This window comes from Indicator indicator, chromosome 4 (genome assembly GCF_027791375.1).
Source record: "Indicator indicator isolate 239-I01 chromosome 4, UM_Iind_1.1, whole genome shotgun sequence".
NCBI classification, from domain to species: Eukaryota; Metazoa; Chordata; class Aves; order Piciformes; family Indicatoridae; genus Indicator; species Indicator indicator.
The window spans coordinates 6,511,198-6,536,067 of record NC_072013.1 but is presented as its reverse complement, the minus strand read 5'-3'; the positions used below and the strand labels follow the sequence as shown (position 1 = coordinate 6,536,067).

Below are 24,870 nucleotides of genomic sequence, written 5' to 3'. Positions count from 1 at the left end.
TGGGGTATTACCATGATTGGCAAGCAGCCATATCCAGTGTCTAAGTATCTTTTTCTTCAAAACTGGGATTGAATGAAGAGCAAGGGAGAGTGGATGGCGGAGGAGATGAGGATGAGGCAGAGCAAACAAGGAAAATCCACCAAATGAGCTTCTAGGAAGGAAATGTCTCCCGTTGGGCACTTCAACTGAAGTGGCTTCATATTCACAAGGCTTCTTTCTCTCTCTGGGAACATCTGCTGAGCTTCATCTCTGTCAGCTGGATATATCGTATGACATTGGTATCTGCAGGGAAAGAGCACACACATGCACCAATGGTGGTTAAACTCCCTGTGGAAGACACACACTGCACCTTCATTCTTGATGCATCACCTGGGGAGCAACATGGCTCCAGCACTGCCTGCAGAAACAACATCAGTAAGAAAAGGTCTCTAAATCAAACTCTGCTGCTTTGGGTTTTGGAGAACCTGGTCTGATTTGTGCTCACCATCCCTGCTGCTCTCAATCTTGCCTCAGCTAGTTTTATGTTCTCTCTGATTACACTTGGTCAGCACAGTTGAATTTGCACAGTTGAAATTATCCAGGTCATCCTTGCCTGTTCTTGTGGAACAGCACCTCCATTGGCTTCCCTTCCCTCAGTGCCTGCACACAGGCCCCTGAAGGCATTTTGCGTACAGTTATGTTCTACCCTTTTGCTCTCCTATTCTTTTACAGCCTGTTTCACACTTCTTACATTTTTCCATGACGAGTTGAACTGGGAAGAACATCGTTCACGTTCTCTTTGTACCTTTGTTTTCCTTCAATTTCATATTTGGAAATCCTTCCACCACGACATTCTATCTGCATTTTTGTCCTGTGCTATGTACTGCATACTGCCTTGTCAACGCTGTCTAATGAAGTTCTAGGAGCAGAAAACCACTGTTTCATCCTATAGAGAGCTGTGAGATCCCAGCACTGTGCAGCTGGTAAGCTGAGTCCTCTTTTTCTTTCCAGTATTTCAGTGCATCATCACAGCACCCAGAACACATGAGTTTTGTTTTACCTGCTGGCATCAGCACTGAAGGAACCTGTTCACCCTGAAGCACAGGTTGGGCTAAACAAATATGCCATGTGGTATCAGAAGCAAGCAAAAAAAATAGACACTTTAACTTCTGCATTGATTGAAAAACAGAGGTCTGATCACAGTCTTATTCAGGCAGCAAACTGGGGCCAGCTTAGTCCATGTAAATTATTAGATCCTCAGGAACTTATCTGAAGTACATTGCAGTACACAGTGAGAGTGCAGTCTTGTCTCCTTACCCAAACAGCACTGTACTTCACACCATCTAGGAAAATGAGAAGCACTTGAGCTTTCAAAGAAAAGAACACATTGCTGGTAACATGCCCAACACTAGCAAGTGTGGATACTGCACCCATCAAAGCATTTGAAGGGGCAAAGTTTCCTTTAAACATGAGAAGGGGACATCTGCCCTCGGACAGAGCTGAAACAGAAGACTCAGATCAGTTTCCCTTCACGCTGAGCTCTCCACAATTATGCCATGGGGTAGCAGTACACTGTGATAATGCTGGGGTGACTTCTCAAGCTGTCTCTAGTGATGTGGGACCCTGCTGAGTCTTCTTTAGGTTCAGCTGCATCATCCTAGTTAGTCCAGAGGGTGGGATTCAGTCATTAAGTTACTTGCCCCATGCGGGGCATTTTCACTGAGGCAAGAAAATGTAGTGTGTAAGATGTAGATGTGTAGGTGAGGGATTTGGTTTAGTGGTGACTTGGCAGTGCTTGGTTAACAGTTGTGGACTTGATCTTAAAGGTCTCTCCTAATCAAAACAATTCTATGATTCTGTTCTAAGTTCTGCAATGGCTTGTGTTAGACAAGATGCACCAATGTCCTGGGCTGCTTACACATTACCATTTCCTACCAGCCCAGCAAAATTTAAAGCAGCTTTTTTAAAAACAGCTTTGGTTTTAGTTGCACAGCCTCTCAGAGCGAAGCAGTTCAACTGGGAGGGTAGTCCTGAAATTTGGGCCTGAAATAAAACCCGTGCACATGACAGGGAAGTGACTAACCCAACCCAGCAGGGCACAGAGTCCATCCAGGGTCCTGCTGCACCACCTACACCTCATTGCAGGATCTCTGCTCCGCAGCCTCTTGGGCTTCAGTGGCTATAGGCTAGGTACATGTCCCTGCTGCTGAGGTTCACACCTCAAACGCCTGTGGGGTGCAGGAGATAAGTGACAAGGGTGTTGGCATGTTAGGAAACTACACCTGCCAAGACTCGACTCCGCTTTGGGGGTGGAGGTGGGCTCGGAGCACAATGGGGCAATGAAACCTCACCAGCTCCCTCTGGCTTGCAGGTGAGGTAGCTACCTGCTAATGGCACAACTTCACCCACCTGGGAGATTGTTACACGCCTGGGAAGCCAGGGGCAAAATGAGGTGTAGCCTGATGGAGGCTGGGAGTCACTCCCATTGTGAGCTAATTATAAATCTCCCAGGCATGGTTTAAGCATGTTTTGCTTCCTTTTTGAGGGCTCTGAGTTTCCCAAAGAACAATGGTAACAGTAGCACTCAGTTTACAGAAGTAGAGCCTTGTCTCTGTGAAGCCTTTTACACCAAATAGGATTGCACCATACTAGCTCTGCTTACAGAAGTATTTCAGAGCTGCAGGTAAATGTTTATGAAGACTCCATCTCTCAGTGAAGAAGAAGGGATCTCCTGCTGGTGTGGAAACATCGTGTAAGTACAACTCAGATGAGGGGTAAAACTAACTTAAGTAGATGCTGGCAAAGCTGCAATGGGAACATGTCTCCTGGGGTTTAGGGCCACGGCTGTATCCTTGGTGTAGTGTGGTCTCCTGCCATTTTGAAAGTCATTGCTACTTCTCCCTGTAGCTTCAGAGCCCAGTTGCTTATCTGCTGTGCAGACACCATGGCTTGGGTTTTGTTCCTAAGACTTCTATATTGTAGAAGCTGAGGAAGGCATCTCTTGAGCTCAGCTGTGAGCCCACTCCACGCAGCACAGCAAACCTAACTTGTGTGTGTGTTCTGTGTGATATCAGAATGTGAGCTTTCAGTGCAAGGCTGGCAGAGACTAACTGCAAGTGTTTGATGTGACCAGGCCAGCTGATGGGCTGGTCTCAGTCCCAGTCTGTATGTACCTCAGTGATGTGGTGCCACTGATGGGGAAGAGCGGAATAAGGGCTTGAAAATAAATTGTAGGTTTGGCTGCCCAAGCTGCACCAGTCTCTGAACACAAAGTTTATGGGGGCTGTGTGTATGCTTTGCACAACTCAACAACGGCTTCCCTCTCTGTTAGTACGGAAGATTATACAATTATCTTGTGCTATTTCTGTCTGCTTTTGTGATTTTTTTTTTTTGTTTGTTTGGTGGTAACATAAGAAACCAGGCCAAACCCAACCTTCACCCTCAACAGGCAGTAAATAGCCATAAGGGATTTGCTGTGCTGACAGCCCTTTACAGCAGTAAAACCATTTGTTAGCTAATTCCTCTTTACCATTTAAAATCTTACCCACCATACAGAATAACTGCCAGTGATTTGTGCTAAAGCCATTCCTTATTAGAAAAAAAAAACAAAAACAACCAAAAATACACACAAAAACCACCAGAGAACATGACTGTAATAATAACCGAGTGCTTTTACCAGTGATCCTACTGAAAATTCCAATAAAAGAAAACAATCACATTTTGCAGGAGGAGACACTGAAAGCAGGCACACTGACTTTCTCCAGGTCACATAATTCTTCTTGATACAGTTACCTAGTTCCTACTGCTGTCTTTTAACACCACATCCTTCCTTACTGAATGTATCCACCTCTTTCCCCATGAATACCCTTCAAATTTTCCATAATCATGAATAAAATAGTGAAACAGGAGCCTTGAATAACCTCATAATAACAGAGAAGAGTCTCTGATGCAGAGCTGAAGGCCAGAACTGCTTTTTGTGTACATTGAGGGCCTTTGGGGACATTTTCTGATATGCTTTTGCAGCAAGTTGTGGTATTTGAAGCTGCTGCTGCTGTTGAATAAATTAGTATTTATTTCGAGAAGCAAATAAGGGATACAAAATAAATGTATTGGGGTGGGGGAGGCACAAAAAGACTTATTTTAAAAGTAGAAGCAGAGTAATTCACCTAAAAGGACTTTTTCATTCCTGAGTCTAGTCACAACCTCAAGGTTAGGATAACTTCTTATTTTCCATGAACTATTTTTCTCTTGCATAGGCTTCTCCATTTCCTGGTTCTGGCAAGGGTTGAAAGCAGAAGGGCATGATGTAAACTAAAATAGGCTAAACTGAGCTTTTAAGCACATTTACTCAGGGAGTGTAGGGTACACAGCTGTGCTGTCAGACTGCCTGGAGCCCATGGACAAGTGTGGCAGATGAGACCAGGCACCCGTATGAGATGTGGAAGAGGAAGGAGATCCTAGGACACCCTTAAGTGCACTCTCTCTGCTGCTCCTTCAGGACACAGCCACTGCACAAGCCCTGCAAGGCCAGTGCCTGTAGGACATCAAGAACAGCCAGGTCCAACAAGCCTCCTTTGCTTGCTGTAGTTCAACGAACATCAGCTGTGCTGTGCTCTAGAGGACCCAGGCTTGCTCTTGTTTCATGTCCAGTTCTCACTCCTTTCAATGTACTTTAAGAGGCACCTCAGTTTCAGGTGGAAGAGCTGCTCTATGGGGTTTGCTTTGAACATGGCTTCCATTTTGCTTTCCTGTGGATTTTTTTTTTAATATTACTAAATTCCATTATTTTTACAGAAATTGTTTAAACCACAGCATGGTTTTATGTCCTTATTGTTATTTGGAAAATAAAAGCATCATCTCTGCATCATGGCCTTCTACCCACCTTCTGGTTGCTTTGGAAAGGCTAAGTTATTTGAACATGTAATTTCTTTGCTCTCTCAAAATGAATTACTGGGTTTTGATGCATCGATGACAGATACTTTATCAGGCAAGTGGCCAATTTCATGGCAAAAGTTGAAGCATCCTGATGTATGCTTTGTGAGTAAATGTCTGTCTCTGATCCCACCATCTCAGTACAGGGGAATTAGGGTTCTACTTGGAAGTATGGCTGGTGAGGATTGCAAATAGTCTCTTGGTTTTGCTAGGGAGAAAAAGCTTTTTCTCAAGGAGTCAGGAAAATGTAATGGTTGGGATACACTCTTCCCCATCCTTCCTTCTTTAAAAATAAATTAGGGGTGGCAAGAGAGGCAGCATCCCCTCCACACACACGCAGCATTCCAGCGAGACTGTCACCTTCCCGGTCCTGCTGCAGCCTCGGCAGTGGTTAATCTTTGGGCACTGCAGCCTTGCTGCACTACGAGAGTGCTTGAAAGGGAGTACAGCTAAGGACACAGTGAGTCATGCTCATCCCTGTGGAAATCAGCACAGTCAAGTCAGGGACAGGCGGTGCCTGCTGAAAAGAAATGCTGAAGTGCGTGATGCCAAGCCCATGCCCGCTTCCCCCGTACCTGTCGGCTGGCGGGATCTTGCCTCTTTCAGGTAGTAGAGAGCCTTGTTGAAGTCACCGAGGTGGTAAAAGGCCACTCCTGATCGATAGAGGGCCTTGAAGTTCTCGCCTTCTTTCTGAAGCACTTTGAGGCAGTACTCCTTGACTCGCTCGTAATTCACCAGCTCAGCCTGGAGCAGGCAAGCTGCAGGGGATGGGGACGATGGGCAAACAGACAGACAGACAGCAGAACGTTAGTGCCGGTGGCGTCATTTCTTCCTGCCCTGCAATTTGCACTGGGAAAACGAGCGGTTTAGGTGAGGGAAATGACTCAGTCCCGTAATTCAGACAGGGTGCAGCCAGAGGGATTGTTTGCCAAAGCTGATTGTTCGCAATTTAAATACAAATGCTTCTATTTTTGCCATTGCAAAGAGAAAGAATTGTGTTTTCTCTGGGGGTGTGGGGAGAGAGTATATAAACAGCTTCTTTTGTAGTTATCACTTCGCAGACTGAGGGCTGGAGCTCAGGAAAGTAAAAAAAGGCAGTCAGTTCTCTGACAAGGAAAAAAGGAACTAAATTACATCCAAGTCTATTATTTGTCTTAATCCAAGCTTGTTAAAATTTACAAATAACCTCTAACTGCCTTTTATTCAAGAGGCCCTGTACGGAGTTTTGCTATAGGGAACAAAGTGCTCTGCTCTTTAGCAACATGCTGCCAGCAAACCAGACACCTGGAGTTACAAGACAGGCAACAAATGTGCTACACGTGTGCTTTCTGCCAAGTATTGCAGCACAAGTTCTTCCCCGGAGGTCAGTTCTGATGATTTCCTCAAGGAAAAGGCAAACACAGTGAGGCAACAGTGTGCTGAGGACCGTGTGCTGAAGGACAGTTGCTGCATAAATGTCAGGGAACTAAGAAAATCCCCATAGTGAGCTTCCCACAGCTCGGAGTGAAATAGAGGAAAAGGGGAGATCCTTCAGGTGTGCTTTACAGCTCTGTTTGTGGCTTACTGTAGTGCTTACTCTGGTGGGTTCAACTTTGTTAGGCATAGTCAGCGTTAAGAATGATTTGGGGAATACTGACAGGAACAGGACACAGTGCAGTCACAATCTTTGGGAAAATCAAAAAAATTGTGGTGTCCAGAAGCCCACCTGGTTCTGTAACCCAAGGCAGCTTTGGAATTGACATACTTTGGGGAAACAAGGCAGGATGTTGCTGCAAGAATCAGTTCAGAGGCTGGCAGTGTCAAGTGCCAGGGCATGGAAAGAAATTTCCCATGGCAGGTGGTGTTACTCAGTGTGTCTCTGGCAAAGAGACTCACTGCTCCTGGAAATCCAAGTCATCACAGTTCAGGTGTCACCAGTGAACTGCCAGGCTTCATTTTTTGCATGGTAACTGCAATCTCCAGCTGGGAGGACACAGTGCTAGGTCAGGAATGTGATAAATCTTGATCCCCTTCCCCTGCACCCTTTAAAGTAAGCCCTGCACCCATTCTGTATCGCTGTTTTGTAAGCAGGAGATTGGCTAGATGACGTCCAGAGATTCCTTTCAACCTAAATTAATCCAAGTCTGTGATCGGTTAGCATGGGCAGAATACATGCCTAACCCAAGTACATGTTTAAAGTTTAAACAGCTAACTGGGAAAGACCATAAACAGACTTTTACCAGTACAGAACTGATGGTATAGATGTGTTGAGCAAGGACAGTAGAACTAGCCCTACTTCTGTTGCCTTTGGTTGAGTGGCACAGTAACTAGCAGTGAGAACTTTGTCCCGTGTGCTTTAATGATGGACTCTTAATATGTTTTAACAGTTTCTGCCATTAAAGTGCACAGGTATTTCAAAAGCATCTGGTTGCTCACTATTTTATTGTCAGTTTAAAAGCACCTATGTTTCTAAAAGCTTAGAAGCATTTCCTTATCTGGAGTTTGTCCTTTCCTACTTGTCAAACGTTGATTTTTTTTTTTTTTTTTGTCACTCCATTTCTAATGGAGCTTGAAATGATTGTGCCTTGTTTTCCTCTATTTTTCAAAGCTATTAAAAAGATGACTGTGTAGATTTACTGCCAGCCTCACGATCCTGGAAAAGGGATCACTTTGTTTATCTGCTGACCAGTAGCATGTCTAGCAGTGGCAGTAACTTTCTGCACACTGCCAATCTGGTCCAGCCTTTCAAGTTCTATGAAAGTGCCTTTCAGAACAACGGCAAGGGGTGGGTTTCAGTCTCTCTGTTCATTTAGTACTTGGTATTGCCAGAGCCATAGAAATGACTCTTGTGAAAAATGACAGGCAGCCTATTCACGTCTATGAACGCAATAATTCCATGTTAGACTTGCTTCATGGATTGGTTTAAAAGAAAAAAAGCTCTTTCACATCCTGCTAATTCATAAACCCAAACGGGCTTCAAGATATCCAGCTGGGTTCTTTTGGTGACTCACGCTCCCAGCAAAGATTCTGCAGGGCATCCCCAGTAACCCTGCACATGGCAGAGAGCAGTGGGTACCACATGGCTGGCAGGAGAGATGTGTGTTCATCTGAACAAAGCGAGCAGATGGGTGTGCAGGAAACAGTTCTGCTGGAAGAGTTGGCCATTTGGAGAGCCACTGTTGGAAGCAGCTCTTGGAAATGAACCTGGGGGGGGAGGAGGTGAGTATCTCCTTTATACATATTCAGAGGTGTGTGCTTGCAGTTCTTAGTGGGCTGGAATGATCTTAATGGGCTGTGATTCAATACAAATATCGAGGCTGTTAGTAATTCAGCTCTCAGATGGAAGAGACATTGAGTCCTCGCACTTCCTACCTAATTCAGTCAGAAGAGAACTGTTTTGAAAACTGTTGTTTTGCATTTTTGACTGGGAGTGTTTGTTTACCACATCAAACACCTCATCGCTTGCTTTCTTACTTCATAATAGGCCCCCAGTGAATCCTTCTGAGGAACAGAGCTCACTCAAAGAGACCAAACAGAGACATTTATTCAGCTCTCCCTCCTGCTTTCCCAAAACTGAATGGGCTCAAACCTGCACAGCACCATCTCTAGCAGCTCTCTGGCATTAGAAGGGTGCACTTTACTTGCAAATGTAAACTTACAGGCAACAATTCCCTGCAGGTCTCATTGTAATATGGCATCTGGGGGCTACATCTCTCCAGCTCTGAATGTAGGGAGTTCTGCTTCCCCACAGCATGTGACAGTTATCCATCATACTTGGTTGTCCATTCTCAATTTGGCAGCTGATGTACTCTGTCAGTTTAAGCAATAAGTAACTACTAATTTCTAAAACGTGTATGTCATGTGGTGATGAAGAGACCCTGTCTGCTATAAAATAAGCTGTTTTGAAACTACTAGGTATGAAGTGTGCTAAGGGGAGGGGGAGGAGGTAAATGTTACTACCTCCAATGGAGGGGCCCTGTCCATCCTGCTCCCCAGTTGTTGATGTTTAAGTAAGGAAATGGGAAGTTTGGCCGATTTTCTTCATAAGAGGACTGTTAAGCCTAGATTTTTTTTTTTTTTAACTTGTGGACTCAATCTATGCCAGCCAGTTCCATGAGTTGCAACAATGTGAATGATGCAATACAGATCTGGTACCAGTAGAAAACAGTACCCTTAGAGCAAATTTGTGTGGCCTTCCTCAGCACAAGGTTAGACCAAACAAAGATTAAAGCACCTGTAGAGCCAAATCATGTCTGCATCTGAAACCTTTCTCACTAACAGTGGTGGGAAGTTGTAACTAAAATCCTGGCAACTCAGGGTTTTGTATTCTACTTTATTGCACCTTGAGTTAGCGGTCAAGCACTGGAATAGGATGCCCAGAGAGGTGGTGGAGTCACCATCCCTGGAGGTGTTTAAAAAAGCCACTTAGACATGGCATATCAGGGTATGGTTTAATGGCCACAGTGGTGTTAGATCAATGGTTGGACTCAATAATCATAAAGGTCTCTTCAAGATGGAACAACTTTATGATTCTGAGTTAATTTTGATCCCTGAGTATCTTTGAGGAAGATATCTAAACTTGACAGGTGCTAGTGAGAAAGGATCTGTGACAGCCCTTTTCTTCCAAAGGTTAATCATCTTTTTAAGAAATGATATTACATTTCTGTGCTGTTTTCTGTGTGAATGCCTCTGCAGGTTATGTAAATAGCTCAGCTTGGCCCAAACTTTCAGCTTCTAATTCTGGCTGAGCCAAGATCAAAGCCTGGAAGTAGGATATATGTACGGGTCTTAACATGGAGATTTTGAGCAACAGTATGGGGAGCTTTGCCCACCTGGCAATTTTCACCAAGGGGTAAATCTCCATGCCAGAACAATCCACCAGACACAGTCTATATCAGTGGCTAAATTCCTGCTGTAGGCAAGGCTCAAGACTCATCCATGTAACAGAACACTTAAGAGTGAGCCAAATTACTCTGCAAATAACACTAGCGTATCCCTACCCTGTGGCATGTTCCTTGGGCTCAGCACATTGTTAGTCATAACAGGAATTCCATTTGCTGTTGCTCTGGGAGATGAAAATGCCTTTGCCCTCCAGGAATACCTTGGGTTGCAAGTTCATGTTTCACCAACTCCTGTCTTGCTTGCAATATATTTGCTGTCACTCAGGTAAGTCAGCAGTGCTGCCTGTTCTTATGATTGCCTTGTACCTTCCACCATAGGAGAGAATCAGCTGCTTATAACTTTAGTTTTTCAAGCTTTTGGTTTCAACTGTTCCATGTGCAGTGTCTGCCTTTGGAAATGTCAGCCAAGTCTCTTCAGGTATTTTTGAAAAACAGGCTAGGGAAACATAACTTCTTTGTACCTTGCTGAAGATCTCTGGTGACTGCCTCTCTGGATTTGTCTGATGCCTACTCATCACTTGGCTTTGCAAGCTGAAATCTGGCAGGTATCATTTGTGTCAAGCAGGTGCCTTCTGTCATCACTGGGTTAATCTATAGCTGGCCAAGTGACAATCTTCCAAAAATAAAACCAGTATAGTACAGCGTATAGTATTCTGAAGAGATGTTCTAGGATTTTAGTACCAGTCCAATGACTGTACTCCCTGGGTATAATCCAGTCTAGGAAAAATTGGGGATTTGGAAACTTGGAGAGGGAAAAAAAAAACCTCCAATTGGCTCACTAGTCATAGGAAGAAAGAAGTGCAGAAAGTGGAAACCAAGCTGAGAGGGGTTGTCTGTGTTATGACAGAAACACAGGGAGACAAGCTTTCAAGGGGAGGAGACCAGGGCTGAGCCACATGAGTGCAAAGGCACCAAACTGTTGAGGTGATGAAAGGGGTATAAGAGTGAGAAGGGAAAGCCTAGGGCAGAAGTGGAACTGTGAATCTGGGACAAGGTGCTAGGGGCAGAGAGACCCAGTGCAGCCAGCCTGGAGACCAAGAAGAGCATTTATAGCGGTGAAATTCAAGCAGAGAAAACTGGTCTCCCTAGGTGTGTATGGCAGCATCTTCTGTAGCAGATAGATCACTTAACCACAAGTACATTCCTGCTCTGAATCATTCTTTTCTCTGCTGGGTGTACTCACCAAAAAAATACTAACCTGCAATGCTGAGGGCTAGCCCTGGACTCTGGAGTTGGTGTCCTCTGCAGGAGCTAGCAGTAAATCATGTGGCTGAACCACTCTTGTATAATTATGCAAAAGGATCTGAATCCAAATGACCCTTGTTTTCCATTCCTTAGACTGAAAACCAGCCTGTATTGTGGTGGTGGGTTTGGTTTTTGTTGGTTTTTTTGTTTGTTTGTTTGTTTGTTTGTTTTTTGGTGTGGTTTTTTTTTTTTTGGGGGGGTGGGTTTCTTTTTTTTTTAGTTACAAAGAGAGAAGTAGATAAACCCATTTCTGCTTAAACCTGAAGTGGATATTCCCTCTTCACTGTATTTATTTTTACTGGAGTTGAACAGTCTATGTGGATTATCACTCCTTAGCAAGTGCTAGGTACAGCAACCACTACAAACTCAGTTTGTATTTCATAAACTGACAGCGTCTTTCCCAGAAGTAACCACAACTAAACTCTGCACAATACTTTGCTTTCTGATCTGATTTTGCCCCAAGTATAGCAGCCAGAAGCTTGCTTAAAATCTGTTTAAATTGCAGGAAGATGGTACATAGTCTTGCCCTGGTTCTACCCTGGAAAACATGTGACTGATGCTTTCATGCTGCTGCCTCAGGGTTTTATTCAAGCATTTGATTAAGACCTTTATATATCATTGAACAGCCTTTGTTCTCGTAGTATCTCTTTATATAGACTCAAAATAACAGAGCAGACCAGGAGAGTCATACTTATGAGACCTGAGAAGACTTGGCATCCTTCATGGTGATGCTTTTACTCAGGGGAAAAAAAGAAAACATGGTAGTGATAACTTCTGCTTTGATTTAAGTGTTTGGGAAGAAATATTATTGTAATATAACAGCAACAATAACAAGAAATTAAAAAAAAAAGGAGTAAAAAAACCCCAGTAAAATATTTTTCTTGAAATAGACAGCATTTTCTAACCATGCCACTAATGGATGCATCATTAATCTCTGCATGCTGCAGCCTGTGTAAATGGTATTTACAAAAAGCACATGGAGATTGCAGCATCCACTTGAAGAATTAGAAGGGATGCCATTACTACACAAGACTGGAAAAAAAAGAAGAGCCATGTGTTAGTCATTTAAATTATCATTAACTGCTAAAATAAATGAGGTAAAATGTATCTCACAAGATGTAGAAAGGGTTACCTTAGATTAAAACTCACTTTGGTCTTAACCTAATGTGATTTAGATATACAGATCTGGAGTACTGGAATATTATACAAATTTCTCTGAAGCTGAAGTTATTGATCTTGAGTGCAGAGCCCCCACAGGCTACCTGTGGATGGCACAGCCTGATTTTTTTTTTTTTAACCTGTGTTAAGTTTTCACCCTGGATTGGCACTAAAAGGAACCATATAACACATGGGAATGTAAGAAGCCTACACCAAGAGAACAGAGCAGAGGTAATAAAGCATCTGTATCTACACTAAGCTCCAAGTGTGCTGTGCCTTTCAAGAATGCATCCCAGCATTCCTCAAAAGAGGATGTTTAAAGCATCTTTCCCACCACCCCACCCCTACAGAAATGCTGCATGAAATTGCACTAGGCTAAGACAGGAATTAGGATTTGTAGTTTCCAAACGAACTCTTCCATGAAATATTTCTCTTCTTTCTCTATAGTCCAAGCTTACAAACAGAGAGGATTTTCTGGCTTCTCACCAATAAAAAGATAATTATAGACAGCTTGATAATATCTGGCAATAGGCTAATCATCTGACTCCTCGTCCCAGACAACCTTAATGGGATGAAACCGGAGTATCAGAATGACAGTACAGCTTCCCAGCCAGTGGCTTTCCTTTACTTCTCTCTAGGTACCAAAAAACCCTAATCATCCTCACATGCTTCTGCTTGTGTGGAAAATTAAAAGCCAAATTGTATGATGGGTTCTCTCTCTCTCTCTCTCTCCATAGGGAGAAATTAATGCTAAACGAAGTGTGGATCCACAAATATTTGGGAAGCCCAAAGAAAGCCACCTCTTCCAAGCTGCCTTCCCCTTCTTCTCACTCTGCCTCGCAGTTTGTAGAAGAAGTTTGTAGAAGCTGTAGAAGAAGTTTGTAGAAGCTGCGCCTCCCCATCCTGCCTTCCTGGTCATGCTTTCATTCCAGTGCATAGCATGGTCTCAGTTCTCTGCTGCTCCCGAGTTCTTCATTCCTCTTCTGGAAGAAAGGCCCTGACTTCACTGTTCTGATTAGCTTGTCTAGGAGAGAGAGTCAGTAGTAGTGACTAAAATATGTGGATGTTTCCACACATCAAAAGGTATCTAGTAGGCAGAATCTAGGATTCTGCTTACTGGCATCCCTTGGAGTGCACAGGACTGGTAAAGAGATAAGTAACTGCAACAGTGCTCTACTGACTGTGGAGTTTCAAGGCACTGTCAAAAGGGACAAAGATGACAATGTGATATAAACCCAGTAACATAACCTGGTACACAGCAGTACTTTTATTTGGGATGGCAGTTGGCAATACGAAATTTAAGATTGTACTCTTTGGGACTATTAATTTTTTTTTTTTTTTTGCTAAAATATGTCAGCTTGTGAGCTGGAAACAGTCAAAGAGGAAAAGGATGTGAATATGCTAGTGGATTGCAGGATGACCGAGTTATTTATGTGACATGGTTGTGGACAGGGAAATGAGAATCTCAGAAGTTTATTCATAAATCCAAACCAGTTAGCAGTGGTTCCCAAGCATGAAAATGTAATATTGACTTTACAGTTTTTATCCTATCTAACATAGCAGAGAATGTTCTGATTAGTTGCATGTCTAAGCCTTCTTTTCTAACCTTATTAGGTTCTTTAACTCCATGATACCTTCTGGCACTGTACTCCAAGCCAATCAGCCCTGGGTTTAAAAAATTATTTTGTATTAATCTACTAATTTAATTTACCCCCTTCCACCACATGAGCCAAGCTCATGGGCTGCCTTGGTCTGAGCATAGTAGAGAATATATAAAGGAAAATGAATACGTTTTCTTTGTACTTCCAATATAGACAAGGGAGGATCTTATGCTGCTCTGATTTCCTTGCAATATGAATGCACTACTGTGTCTTAAGCACTGCAAAGCATTTAAGAGGATAGCAATCTAGGATTTGAGTTGTGCTAGGATTAAAAAAATATGGTGACTGAAGGAGTTGAGGCTGAATTTTGAGCTGTGTAGTTTGACGAAAAAAAAACACAACAAAAAACATTGCTTACAGGCATGGGGCTGAGATTCTGATTTGATTCTTTTTGAAGCATTAGACAAGAAGAAAAAGGTGCCTTTGCAGAATGACGGCTAGGGCTGACTTATGATGGCTTTCCAGAGTGTTGTGCAGACTTCTTGCCTCGTCATTCTGCTTCTGCAAGACCAGCTGGCTAGGCTGATGACCTCCCAGGGTCATCAGGGCAGTGCCTGTTTGTGAGAGGCTGTAGCCATTCCATGGATTTATTCTCTGAAAGTGTGGAGGAAACAAGCTTTCTGCCCCTTGCCTCTCTAGGAGCAGGAATGTGGCAGAGAAATGTGAATTCTCACAGCTTCTTCTCTACAGCTGGCTGAAAGATCATTCTTTCTGTCAGAAACGCGTTTTGTTTGAGGGTGAATTTGTAGATTAGATGGTGACCGTAAGGATACTGCAGCACACCAAAGCTAGATACTTTTTAGTGACATCAGGCCAAGAACAGCCAAAGGAAACACTAAAGGTCTGACAGAAATTTTTAAGTCCCAAACATTTCCTCTGCTTTTAATTTGCTTCCAGGAGTAAATTTCCTCTCACACTACACTGGGGAATGTGCAGGGGAAAGGATTTGTTTTTTTTATTCCCCTTTCCATCTGCTTCAGGTAGCAGCAAACAGCTCTGTTGCCCAGAGTTAGGTCTTTTCCAACTTGAAAGACTTAAGTAGCCTGCAGAAGAGGAGGCTCAGGGGATACCTTATTGCTCTCTACAACTACCTGAAAGGAGGTTGTAGACAGGTGGGGGTTAGTCTCTTCTCCCAGGCAAGCAGTGGCAGAACAAGAGGACACAGTCTCAAGCTGTGCCAGGGGAAGCTTAGACTCGAGGTGAGAAGAAAATTCTTCACAGAAATAGTAATTGGCCCATGGAATGGGCTGCCCAGGGAGGTGGTAGAGTCACTGTCCCTGGGGGTGTTCAAAAAAGGCTTGGATGTGGCACTCGGAGCCATGGTTTAGTTGTCAGGAGGTGTTAGGTATTAGGTAATAGATTGGACTTGATGATCTCTGAGGTCTTTTCCAACCTGGTTGATTCTGTGATTCAGTAAGTAAAGCAGCATCCAGCTGGGCCTATCTGAAATCAGTCTTTGTATGTTAGGTTAAGCCTTACAGATGGATCAGATGGGTGGTGAATTTTTACCCCTGCCTGATTAGGCTCTAGCATGAGGGGCCTGAACCCTCTTGCTGTACAGAATAAGGTGACTTATAGTGAGGTAGATGCCTCTCTTGAATTTCCTGAGCTTGTCAGATACCTCAGAGTAACATCAGAGATATGAAAACTGACAGGTGCAACCAGGGCATTAACAGGAGCTTTGGAATCAAAATTTGAGTAAACCTAGTTTGGTGGCTCTTTGCTGGTTGACAGAGAAGCTCCTTCCCAGCAGTTCCCAGGCAACTAGATCGATGGCTAGATTAGGAGAGTTTTGCTGCTGCCACTCCAATATGAAATGAATTGCTGTTGCCATCGATGCAGAACAATCTACATGACAGCCCTCTAAACTGGCAGCAAGCAAATGCAATGGGCAGTGCCCTTACTAAAGAAAGGGAGGGAATACTGAGCAGTAGTAGCTAGAAAAGTACTCACTTTAGAAGGGCAGAGAGCTGACCTGTCAAAATTGTTTGAAGAAGGGTTGGGTTGAAGAAGGAAAAAAATGCTGTAGCCTTGCAACCAAGTGTCCTGTGTTCTGAAAGGTTTATGCAGCAATGTAGAGATGGTTGCTCTCTCCACAGAGGGACATGTAAGGAGTTCCTGCCTTGCTGATGCTACATATGAGTGAATAGGAATCAGATGCCTTGATAGCCAGGAGCTTGGGCCACAGGATACTGACTCCAATTGAGAGGCTGCTGCAGAACCATTCAGGAGTGGTGAATTAGTCTAAAGCTTTCAAGACAAATATGTGCTGCTGCCGTGGGTGAAGTTATAATCATAGCTATAGAGGACAAGCATGTGTTAAAATGTATGCCCTGGATTGGAGGAGTTGGTAATTTTATCAATGGGTTTGAAGCAGAATGGGTGTGAAGATATGGAATAGAGTCACATGCTTGCACCTGTACTTGCTGTTGTGAAGAGGTGTTCCTCCTTGTTATACACAAATAGGTAGCCAGCACCAACTGTCTTCCTGTAGGTATTAGAGCAGAGATTGTACTGCAGCTTGGGAACAGCCGGGAAGGGAAGGAAGGTCCAACCTACTGCAAGCATAATCAGTTCAAAGGAATCTGGTACAACAAGGTGCTGTGGGGCAGAGTATGAGAACAAAAAGAACAAGAAGGCTTCACTGACAGAACAGATATGGGAGAAGCATTGGAAAGGACAAAATTTTGTCTAGGAGGTAAAACAATAGGACATAACTACATCAGAACTGGGAGAGCCAGAGGAGGAATTCAAAGGGTAAAGGTATGAACTGCATAAGCAGTCTTGACTTTTGAGCTAAGAAACATGATGGGTACACAGGACAAAGCCAAGGAGAAGCAGATGGTGCTCTCCAGTCTATGAGCCTCAGGGCAATGGTGTGTCAAGAATTTTGGAGAGTAGGGAGAATGGAGTGGATTTTGAAATTAAAATTGTGACATTAGCTACATCCTATGGATAGTAACAGATGAGCTCTGGCATGTCAAGCTATGACAGCTAAAGACCATTGCTCCCAGCTGTCGCTTCTGCCATGGGTCATCACAGACAGAAAAATGTGACTGTGCCTTATTCATTTCCATGAATTGTCTTAATATTGTTTCTAGCAGTGCCCTAAAAACTCCAAATGGCTGCGCTGAGACAGACTTACCTACTCCAGCCCCACCTTCAATGGTTGCCAATTGTAGCTGCCTAGGCAAGTGTGTAACAGGAGCACAGCAAGCTACAATGTCCTGCTACCAGCCCCCAGCGTTACACGGGGGAATGTGCCCAAGCTGAAGCTCTGCTTCAGCAGTTCCAGCAGAGCTTCCAGAAGCTGCACTGACGCTACAACCTTTGTTAAATAGAACAAAACAGTAATGCTCCACACCACCACAAGATTTACCTGCATTCATCTATCAATGTCCTAAGCTTACTGTTTCCCATCCAAGGTGCAGTGCAGGAATAAACAAAAGGAGACAAACTCCTGGGCAGCCGTTAGTAACAAATTTCTAGTTAATTATAGTGAATATTGACTTTTTTTTTTTCAAATAATTTTCAGTCTTCACTATTAGTCACTGGTATGGTTGCTTGAGCAAGCTGAAAACAAGATTAATAAACAGTTGTCTTCCTTCTACATCAGTTTCTCATCCATAAAGTGAGAGAACAAAGATGAAAATAAACAGCCAATACATTTTCTCAAAACTTCATTATATATCTTCTCCCTTTCTTCGTTTGGTTTCTTTAGTTTCATTGTCCTTGTATGTTATTTTCTGTGAGACAGCGCATCAGCAAGAAACTGGGACCTGGCAACATTTAGAACTTCCCTTTTATTTATTCTATTTACTTTTACTGTTCCTTTCCTCACAGCAGCTCCCTTATCAACTGCATATTAGATCTCAGCCTAAAATCTCAGTGTGAAAGCTCCATTCTTGGAGCATTACTTATACTGTGCAGAGGACACTGATAAGGAACAGGGGATGTAGCAGTTCTAGGAGGAAGGCTGGAGGGGCAGATCTGCACTTGGGCTTGAAATTTCTGTGTCTGAGCTCAAGTCAGTAGGAAGAAAAGAAGGATACTTCAGCTGCTGAACCTTGCAGAGGTGGCCCAGCTCTCAGAAAAGGAGGAAACCATGTAGCTCATGGGTGTGTTTAGCAATAGATTGCAGACCAGGTTTGATTTTTTTACTGATTTTACTGAACCAGCTGAGCCATCTTCATCAAAGCAGCGATGGAAATCTGTCGAGGTGTAAGAGGCTGTGACTCAATGGAGGAAAGTCTAGGACAGCATTGCAGAAGATGGAATAAAGCTGGCAGGACATGCTACTATAGAACTCTCAGAAAACATACCAGTGTTCTCAAGGTGAGAACTCCAGCAGGAGTAGGGAGGTGATTGTCCCCTTGTACTCAGCACTGGTGAGGCCACACCTTGAGTATTGTGTCCGGTTTGGGGCACCTCAATACCGGAGAGATGTGGAGGTGCTGGAGCAAGTGTAGAGGAGGGCAATGAAGCTGGTGAAGGGCCTGGAGAATAAACCCTATGAGGAACAACTGAGGGAGCTGAGGCTGTTTAGTTTGGAGAAGAGGAGGCTGAGGGAAGACCTCATTGCTCTCTACTACTTGAAAGGATGTTGTAGAGAGGTTGGTGCTGGTCTCTTCTCACAGGTGATTAGTGATAGAACAAGAAAGAATGGCCTTAAGCTATGACTGAGTAGGTTTAGACTGGACACTAGGAAGAAGTTTTTCACAGAAAGTGGTCAGGCATTGGAATGTGCTGCCCAGGGAGGTGGTTGAGTCACCAACCCTGGATGTGTTTAAAGATCATTTGGATGTGATGCTTGGGGATATGGTTTAGGGGTGAACTTTGTAGAGTAGGGTTCTCAGTTGGACTTGGTGATGCTGAGGGTCTTTTCCAACCTGAATGTTTCTGAGAGTCTGTGAAGAAAAACCAATATTCTTTATGTTCTTTATGCTATGTTCTTGAAACTTTGTGATTTTTTTTTTTTGTTTGTTTGGGATTGTTTTGTTTTGGGTTTTTTGTTTTTTTAATATTTCCTGCTTCATCTCCCATGGACTCATCTCAGCTCACCAAGACTCCTCTGGGCAGTCTGACCAGGGGATCCATACCTTCTCAGTAACCTGTTTCAGGTAAATGATAAGGTCATTTATGAGGCTTCTCCTCATTCAAAGGGAAGGGAATTAAATATGTGGTAGCAGTGCAGGAAAAAACCACCAGAGACTCAGGTTTTGAAAACGTTTGGAAGAACAGTGATATATACAGAGGAAAATGCATCTCCTGCCTCAGCAAGAGAGATGCTGTCAGACATGTATTGTTTGAACCAAGTTCGGTGGCAGCTTGCCATCCTTTCTCTTCCTCCTTCCTACCCCCTAGCATCTGGATGTATTTCCATCCCATCCTCTCAAAGCACAAGAAACTCCCTGAAACTGGAGAATTTTGTTCTCCAAATAAAAGGGAATAGAATGTTGAGTATTTCTAAAGAGCAATTCATTAAAATGGCTTCAGATCCCACTTTTTCTTAAATGCATGTCAAGGTTTGGACCTATCACTAAAAAAAAAAACAAACAAACAAACAAACAAAACAACAAAACCCCAACCAACCAAAAAAAACCCAAACCAAAACACATAGTGATCTGTGTTTATTTCTTGCTGCAGTTGCACCTACCTGGAGCAGTACTTCCACCAGGCCTGTAAAAGAAGACATTCCCATGCACCCTGGCTGAGTAGGTGCATATATACCAAGTGTCAGGAAAGTCCCCCTCAATCAGTGGAAGTACAAACCACCTCCTGCTGTTTGCTGCACTCTCTCTCTTTTCTGTTGCATGACATTCTTACAGAGGCTGTTTTCTGTTGATGCAGCACATAAACCCTTTGCATCAAGCAACAATCCAAGACTGCTTTAACACCCACAGCACCATGTGTCCTGGTAGAGTCTGTACTTGTTAACAGTTATATACTGAGATGGGATTTTTAGCAGAGACTCCTTGTGAGGAGGCCTAGTGGGTGGTCAGCAGAGACAAGTTTTATCAGCTTTTCTCATGTTTAGTTATTATTTTTACTGGGATTAGGTATGAGAAGTATTTTTACTTGAATTTCTCAGTGGGGCTACTCAGTATCTGTGCAACTGGTTGACATTTGGGAATAGTACTAATAGCCCAGCCTAGGGCCAGAGGATGCTAAGAGTGTTGCTGGGAGTGACATGTTTTGTGGGACTGTCACTCTGACCTTTGCCTAGTCATGACAGTACCAGTGCATAGTTCTGCCAGTGTAGGAAACCAAACCTCATTAACCAGGCTGAAATGTATCTTGCATGGCTACGTTTTGTTACACTCTGTGCAGCTTTGTGTGCCCTCCTGCCAAGACTACTACAGTAAACTAACCGTACCTGAATGGGGACATACACTGTTATGTTTCATTTACATTCATGTAATTAACAAAGCCTTGCTGTGCTCCCAAGAGGTCATAAATGCAGACAGATAAACTGAGACAGATAAAGAACGGAAAGATTTGGTGAATGTAATACAATGGGGTAGCAGAGAGATGAGAGGATAAGAAACCCAGATCCCCCCAGCATCCCTGCTTGTTCTCTCCCTGGTTCCATTCCTCCTGTCAGGAATAGCTCTAGCATTTCTACATGCTTAGGAAAACCAGCAAAAGTTTGCTTATCACGCTACAACATTCCCTCACTGAAAAAAAAAAAAAAAAAACAAAACCCAACTTAAAACTGTGCTTACCCTAAGCATTTTGCTGCTTTGGAATGATTAGGACTTGTTTCTCTCTGCAGAGTAGACATAGTCCTTTTGATCCTGTAAACTTTTAGCCCTAATGCTGGAGTGAAAGAACACTTGTGTTTAATGAGAGTAATGGTTGCACTTACAGGAAATGATCCCTACCTGTGTGCAGTACTTAAAGTATTTAAGCTTCTTCTAGATCAAAGTGCTGTAGGAATAGAAAGAAGACTAAGGTCTCCTGAGGGGTATTTGGCCAGTTTGCTTTACTGCAGGCATTCGTCACATACTCCTTCTTCTAAAAGGACACAAACCACTGACTTGGGGGAAACTCATGCACCATCAGGATGAGGTTGTTGTCCCTGTTCTTTATTTTTCAGTAGGGCTGAGAGAGGCAAAAATATGTCAAGTGACTTCCTCAAGGTCAGAGACCATAGTGAGTCATAAAGAAAGGACTGTTTGCCTTACAGCCCTGCATTCATTCCACAAGGCTGTATGCTGCTGGTAGACTTTTTCTTTGCCTACCCCAGCAACTTCTGGGAACCTTGACCATGCTGCTTGTTGCTTGTATTTTTGGTGACATTTATCAGAAAGACTTGTGGGACAATGGAGGGGTATCAGAAGACCCATGTGAGAACACAGCAGCATTGGCTTTCGCAGATGTGAAGGGGAGTTCCTTTAAGGCAAAACTCCTAGAGCTTAAACTGAAGCCCAGCTAGTAGCTTATTGAAAGAAACATGAGCAGCACTGCCAATGGCAAGCAGTGAAAATCCAAGGCTGGATTTACAGTCACAAGAATTTAAGCCCCAGCAGATTTGGGCTCCTTTGAAATGGGCTAAATAGTTTAGGTTGTGGAGATGCCACGTAGCTCTGCACCAGGGGACCTTGGAAAACATGTTGAACATTGTGGGGGTCTGATTAAATGCAAGAGCTGCCCACCCCACCTCACAGTATGAACGTGCTCTACAAAAGCTTAAAAACAATCTGTGTGCATTTGTGCCTTAATTGACATTTTGTAAGGCAATACAGGCACTGACAATAGTTTAATGTTTGTCTGCATGTTCTTACTCTGTGTAATCACTCGGATTTAAAAAAAAAAATCAACCAACCCCAGCCTTTGCCCATGAGATTGCCCCAAATCCCCTTTGGGTGTGTATTTCTCACCTACTTATTTGGCTAAATGCATATTTACCTGTAGCTGATGCTCTCCTCTGACTGGTATGCTGCATCTAAACAAGTAATTGTGTATGTGCCACTACATTTGTGATGCAAAGCCTCTCTGACAGGTGGATGTGTGGTGGCCACACGAGAAATGACAGTGCAAGAGCAAGGTGGGTTTCTTAAAAGCTAAGCTAGAACAGTAAGCAGAGGTGCTAAAAGAACTTGTTAATAAGGACACTCAGATGACAGCTGCTAATGCCAATGGGTATGCATCAGAGCTAAGTGAAAAATGGCTTTCTCCAGAATTAACATGTACTGCTGTTATGCTCTTGGCACTACGCAGATTTGTTTATTTTAAAAACAGCTTTAGGCACCCATTCCGTGCTCAGAAGCAAAACTTCCTGCACCTCCTCTCCTTGCAGTGTCAAATAACACTGCCTTCAACTCCAACAGAATGCACTGGTGCCTCTGTGTAGAGAAACTGGTGGCTTTTGCTGCAGCACACTAAGAAAATCAAGTTCCACTGCTGCACCTCTTGAAGTTGCTATTAGAAAGGCATGCTAATCATTATGACAGTTCTGGGGAAACTCCCTGTTGCCTCTTCCCTTCAGACAGTATTCGCAGATCCTCCTGCTAGAAACAAAGCTCTGGGACTGGGCTAGGAGCAGCAACACTGCAATTCCAGTTCCTCTGCACAGTCCACTCTCCGACATGCAGGGCATTTGGCTGCTTGCAGACAGCCCAGCAGCCACATGAAGCTATGGGTTGATGAGACAAATGCTGTTCTCTGCTCTGTGCATGCCATCTACTGAAAACACGTGACAACCGTCTGTGCAAAACAACAGCTTGACCTGCTGTGAGGTTATCCCAGGAAAAGCACTGCTTGCAACTCCAGGGTTAATTATACTTGTTTCCTCCTGTGTTCACACTGGTTAAATTTAGGAAAAAATCTGTTCAAATCTAGGTTAAAGATGGAGCATGTTTCTCACACTGTTTGCTACCACTGATGAGATCAGATACAACCAACAGTTAAAAGAAATTCCCTGCACAAACCCAAAATGGTAATAAGCAAGCTGGACAATGACCATTATGCAGGACAACTCTGTCAGCAGGAGCAGACACGTTTCTAGCAAGTGTAACCTGTGTACTCAGCAGAAAGTGCCACAGGGGTGAATCCCACCTCTTTGCCCTACCACATTTACCTTCTACCTACCACATCTCCTTTGTGTATGTAGCAGGGAGATTGGCTGAGAGCACCTTTTTTTTTTTGAGCCCGAGAACTTCACAAGCTATATTGTTTGGAGTACTACAGGCTCTTTGTGTAACCCTGCCAATCTAAGTGATCCTTGCCAAATACAATGGATCTTAATAAACCTGTGAACAGAAATTTGAAGAGAGAGACAAAGTCACAGCTGTGGTATCCCTCTGGAATCTCACCTGCCTCTCCCTTTATGCAATTTCAACAGGCTTTTGAAGGATGAATATTTGAAAACAGGATGAAAGTGGTCTAAACTGCCCCCCATTACATCTCAAAAGGTACATCAAGTACAACAGATTGTCATGGATTAAGACAAGGGAAGATGCTGGCTTAGTGTTTCAAACCATTTGCTTTATGCTGCATCTTTTTTAGCACTAAACAGGAAAAAAAGCTAACCAACTGTCTAGAAAGCCCAACGCCAAATGATGATGACAGCTGACACACCAGTGTCCTGGGTTTTGCCATTTTCCCCACCCCAAGGGGTAATAAGTGAGCCTTAATTCTTCTGGAAAACAGCACAGCTTTATTAATGTTGTCACTTTGTGCACCTCACCCAGGTTATGAACTCTCTCTTCCCTGTGCATACCTAGGCACAAGTTTTTGCTTCAGAGATGCTTTCAGGCTTGGAAAGGAAAAATCCATGCCCTGCTAGGGACCCAAAAATAACCTCGAGCCTGTAGAGGCACCCTTCTCGCTTGGGTACAGCTTCTTGAAGCCAATGGGAGTCCTGTCCCTGTAAAGGACTTTCAGCATCAGACTACAAAGTAGTTAACCCCCCCACACCCTTTCCCTCCACCTTTCTGCAGCACCTCTTCTAAATAGATGGCAGGGAGCAATGGGAGTGATGAGCAAATATCTACTGCCCACAGTGGTCAGTAGTGAAAGGCAGTATGGTATCTGCTTTCAACTTTCACTGCTAAGACGCCAAGAAATTCTTTTTATATCTAGTACTATTTGGAGCTATTGCAGCAGCGCCCAAACCCTTCTCCTTCCTTACATCAAATGTGGTAGAAGGAGTCTGTCTCTCTGTAATACTGTTAATTACAGGCACCAGAACGGGAGCTGTGGTGAAGGCACTGAAGGACATCTCGGGCTGAGGGAAAATCACAGCATGCAATGTTGGCCACTTCCCGGGCCACAATTTCTCCAAGTCTGAGCATCCCACGTACGTGCCGCTGCCTTCTCTCCTGTTTCCCGGGGTAAGAGGACACGGGGATTCACCCACTGGCGGCGGCTGGAGCAGCCCGGGGAATGGCTGAGGGACCGCAAGGCTGCAGGGGAGACCCGGTGCAAGGAGCGGCCTGACGGAGCCCCCGAGGAAGCCGGGCCCCGAGCCGTGCACCGGCAGCACTTCTGCGCCAGGCGTGAGAACGAAAATAAAAATGGAAGACAACGGAAGGAAAAGGGGATGGAACGGGCTGAGAGGCGAGGCAGGGCTGTTTTGCGGAGGGGAAAGGCAATGTGCCTGGCCAAGGTGGGGGACCCCGCCGCCCCGCGCCCCGCTGACCTGCCAGGCTGTTGTAGCAGTCAACCTCGATGGCCTCCACCGCCTGCCGCTGCTCTTCGCTGAGCCCGGCGGCGGCAGCGGTGGCGGCGGGAGGGCGCTGCCCGGCCGGCTCCTGGCTCAGCAGCAGCAGCAGCGCCTTGAGCTCCAGGAGGGCGCGGTGGTACTTGCCGATGGCCTCCCGGAATTTCTTGTCCTTGTAGCACTGCGCCCCTTCGCTCTTGAAATCCAGCGCCCGCCCGATGAGCTCGCCGGGCTCTGCGCTGCCCGCCGCCGCCGCCCGCGGCTGGGCTGCCCCCGCGGAGCCGTGCCCGTCGCCCGCCCCACGGCCGCCGGCGTTCAGCTTCCCCGCCGCCGGGCTCGTCCGCTCCAT

The 24,870-nt window shown here is 44.4% G+C and overlaps 1 protein-coding gene across 1 annotated transcript; it reads right to left on the bottom strand.

The window, feature by feature from the left end:
• Positions 1-202: 202 nt before the first annotated feature.
• TTC9 (tetratricopeptide repeat domain 9) lies at positions 203-24,870 on the bottom strand. Its single transcript, XM_054400618.1, has 3 exons — positions 24,501-24,870; positions 5,487-5,669; positions 203-282 (listed from the first exon to the last, which is right to left on the bottom strand). The coding sequence occupies exons 1-3, from the start codon at positions 24,868-24,870 to the stop codon at positions 203-205; spliced, it is 633 nt and encodes a 210-aa protein (XP_054256593.1).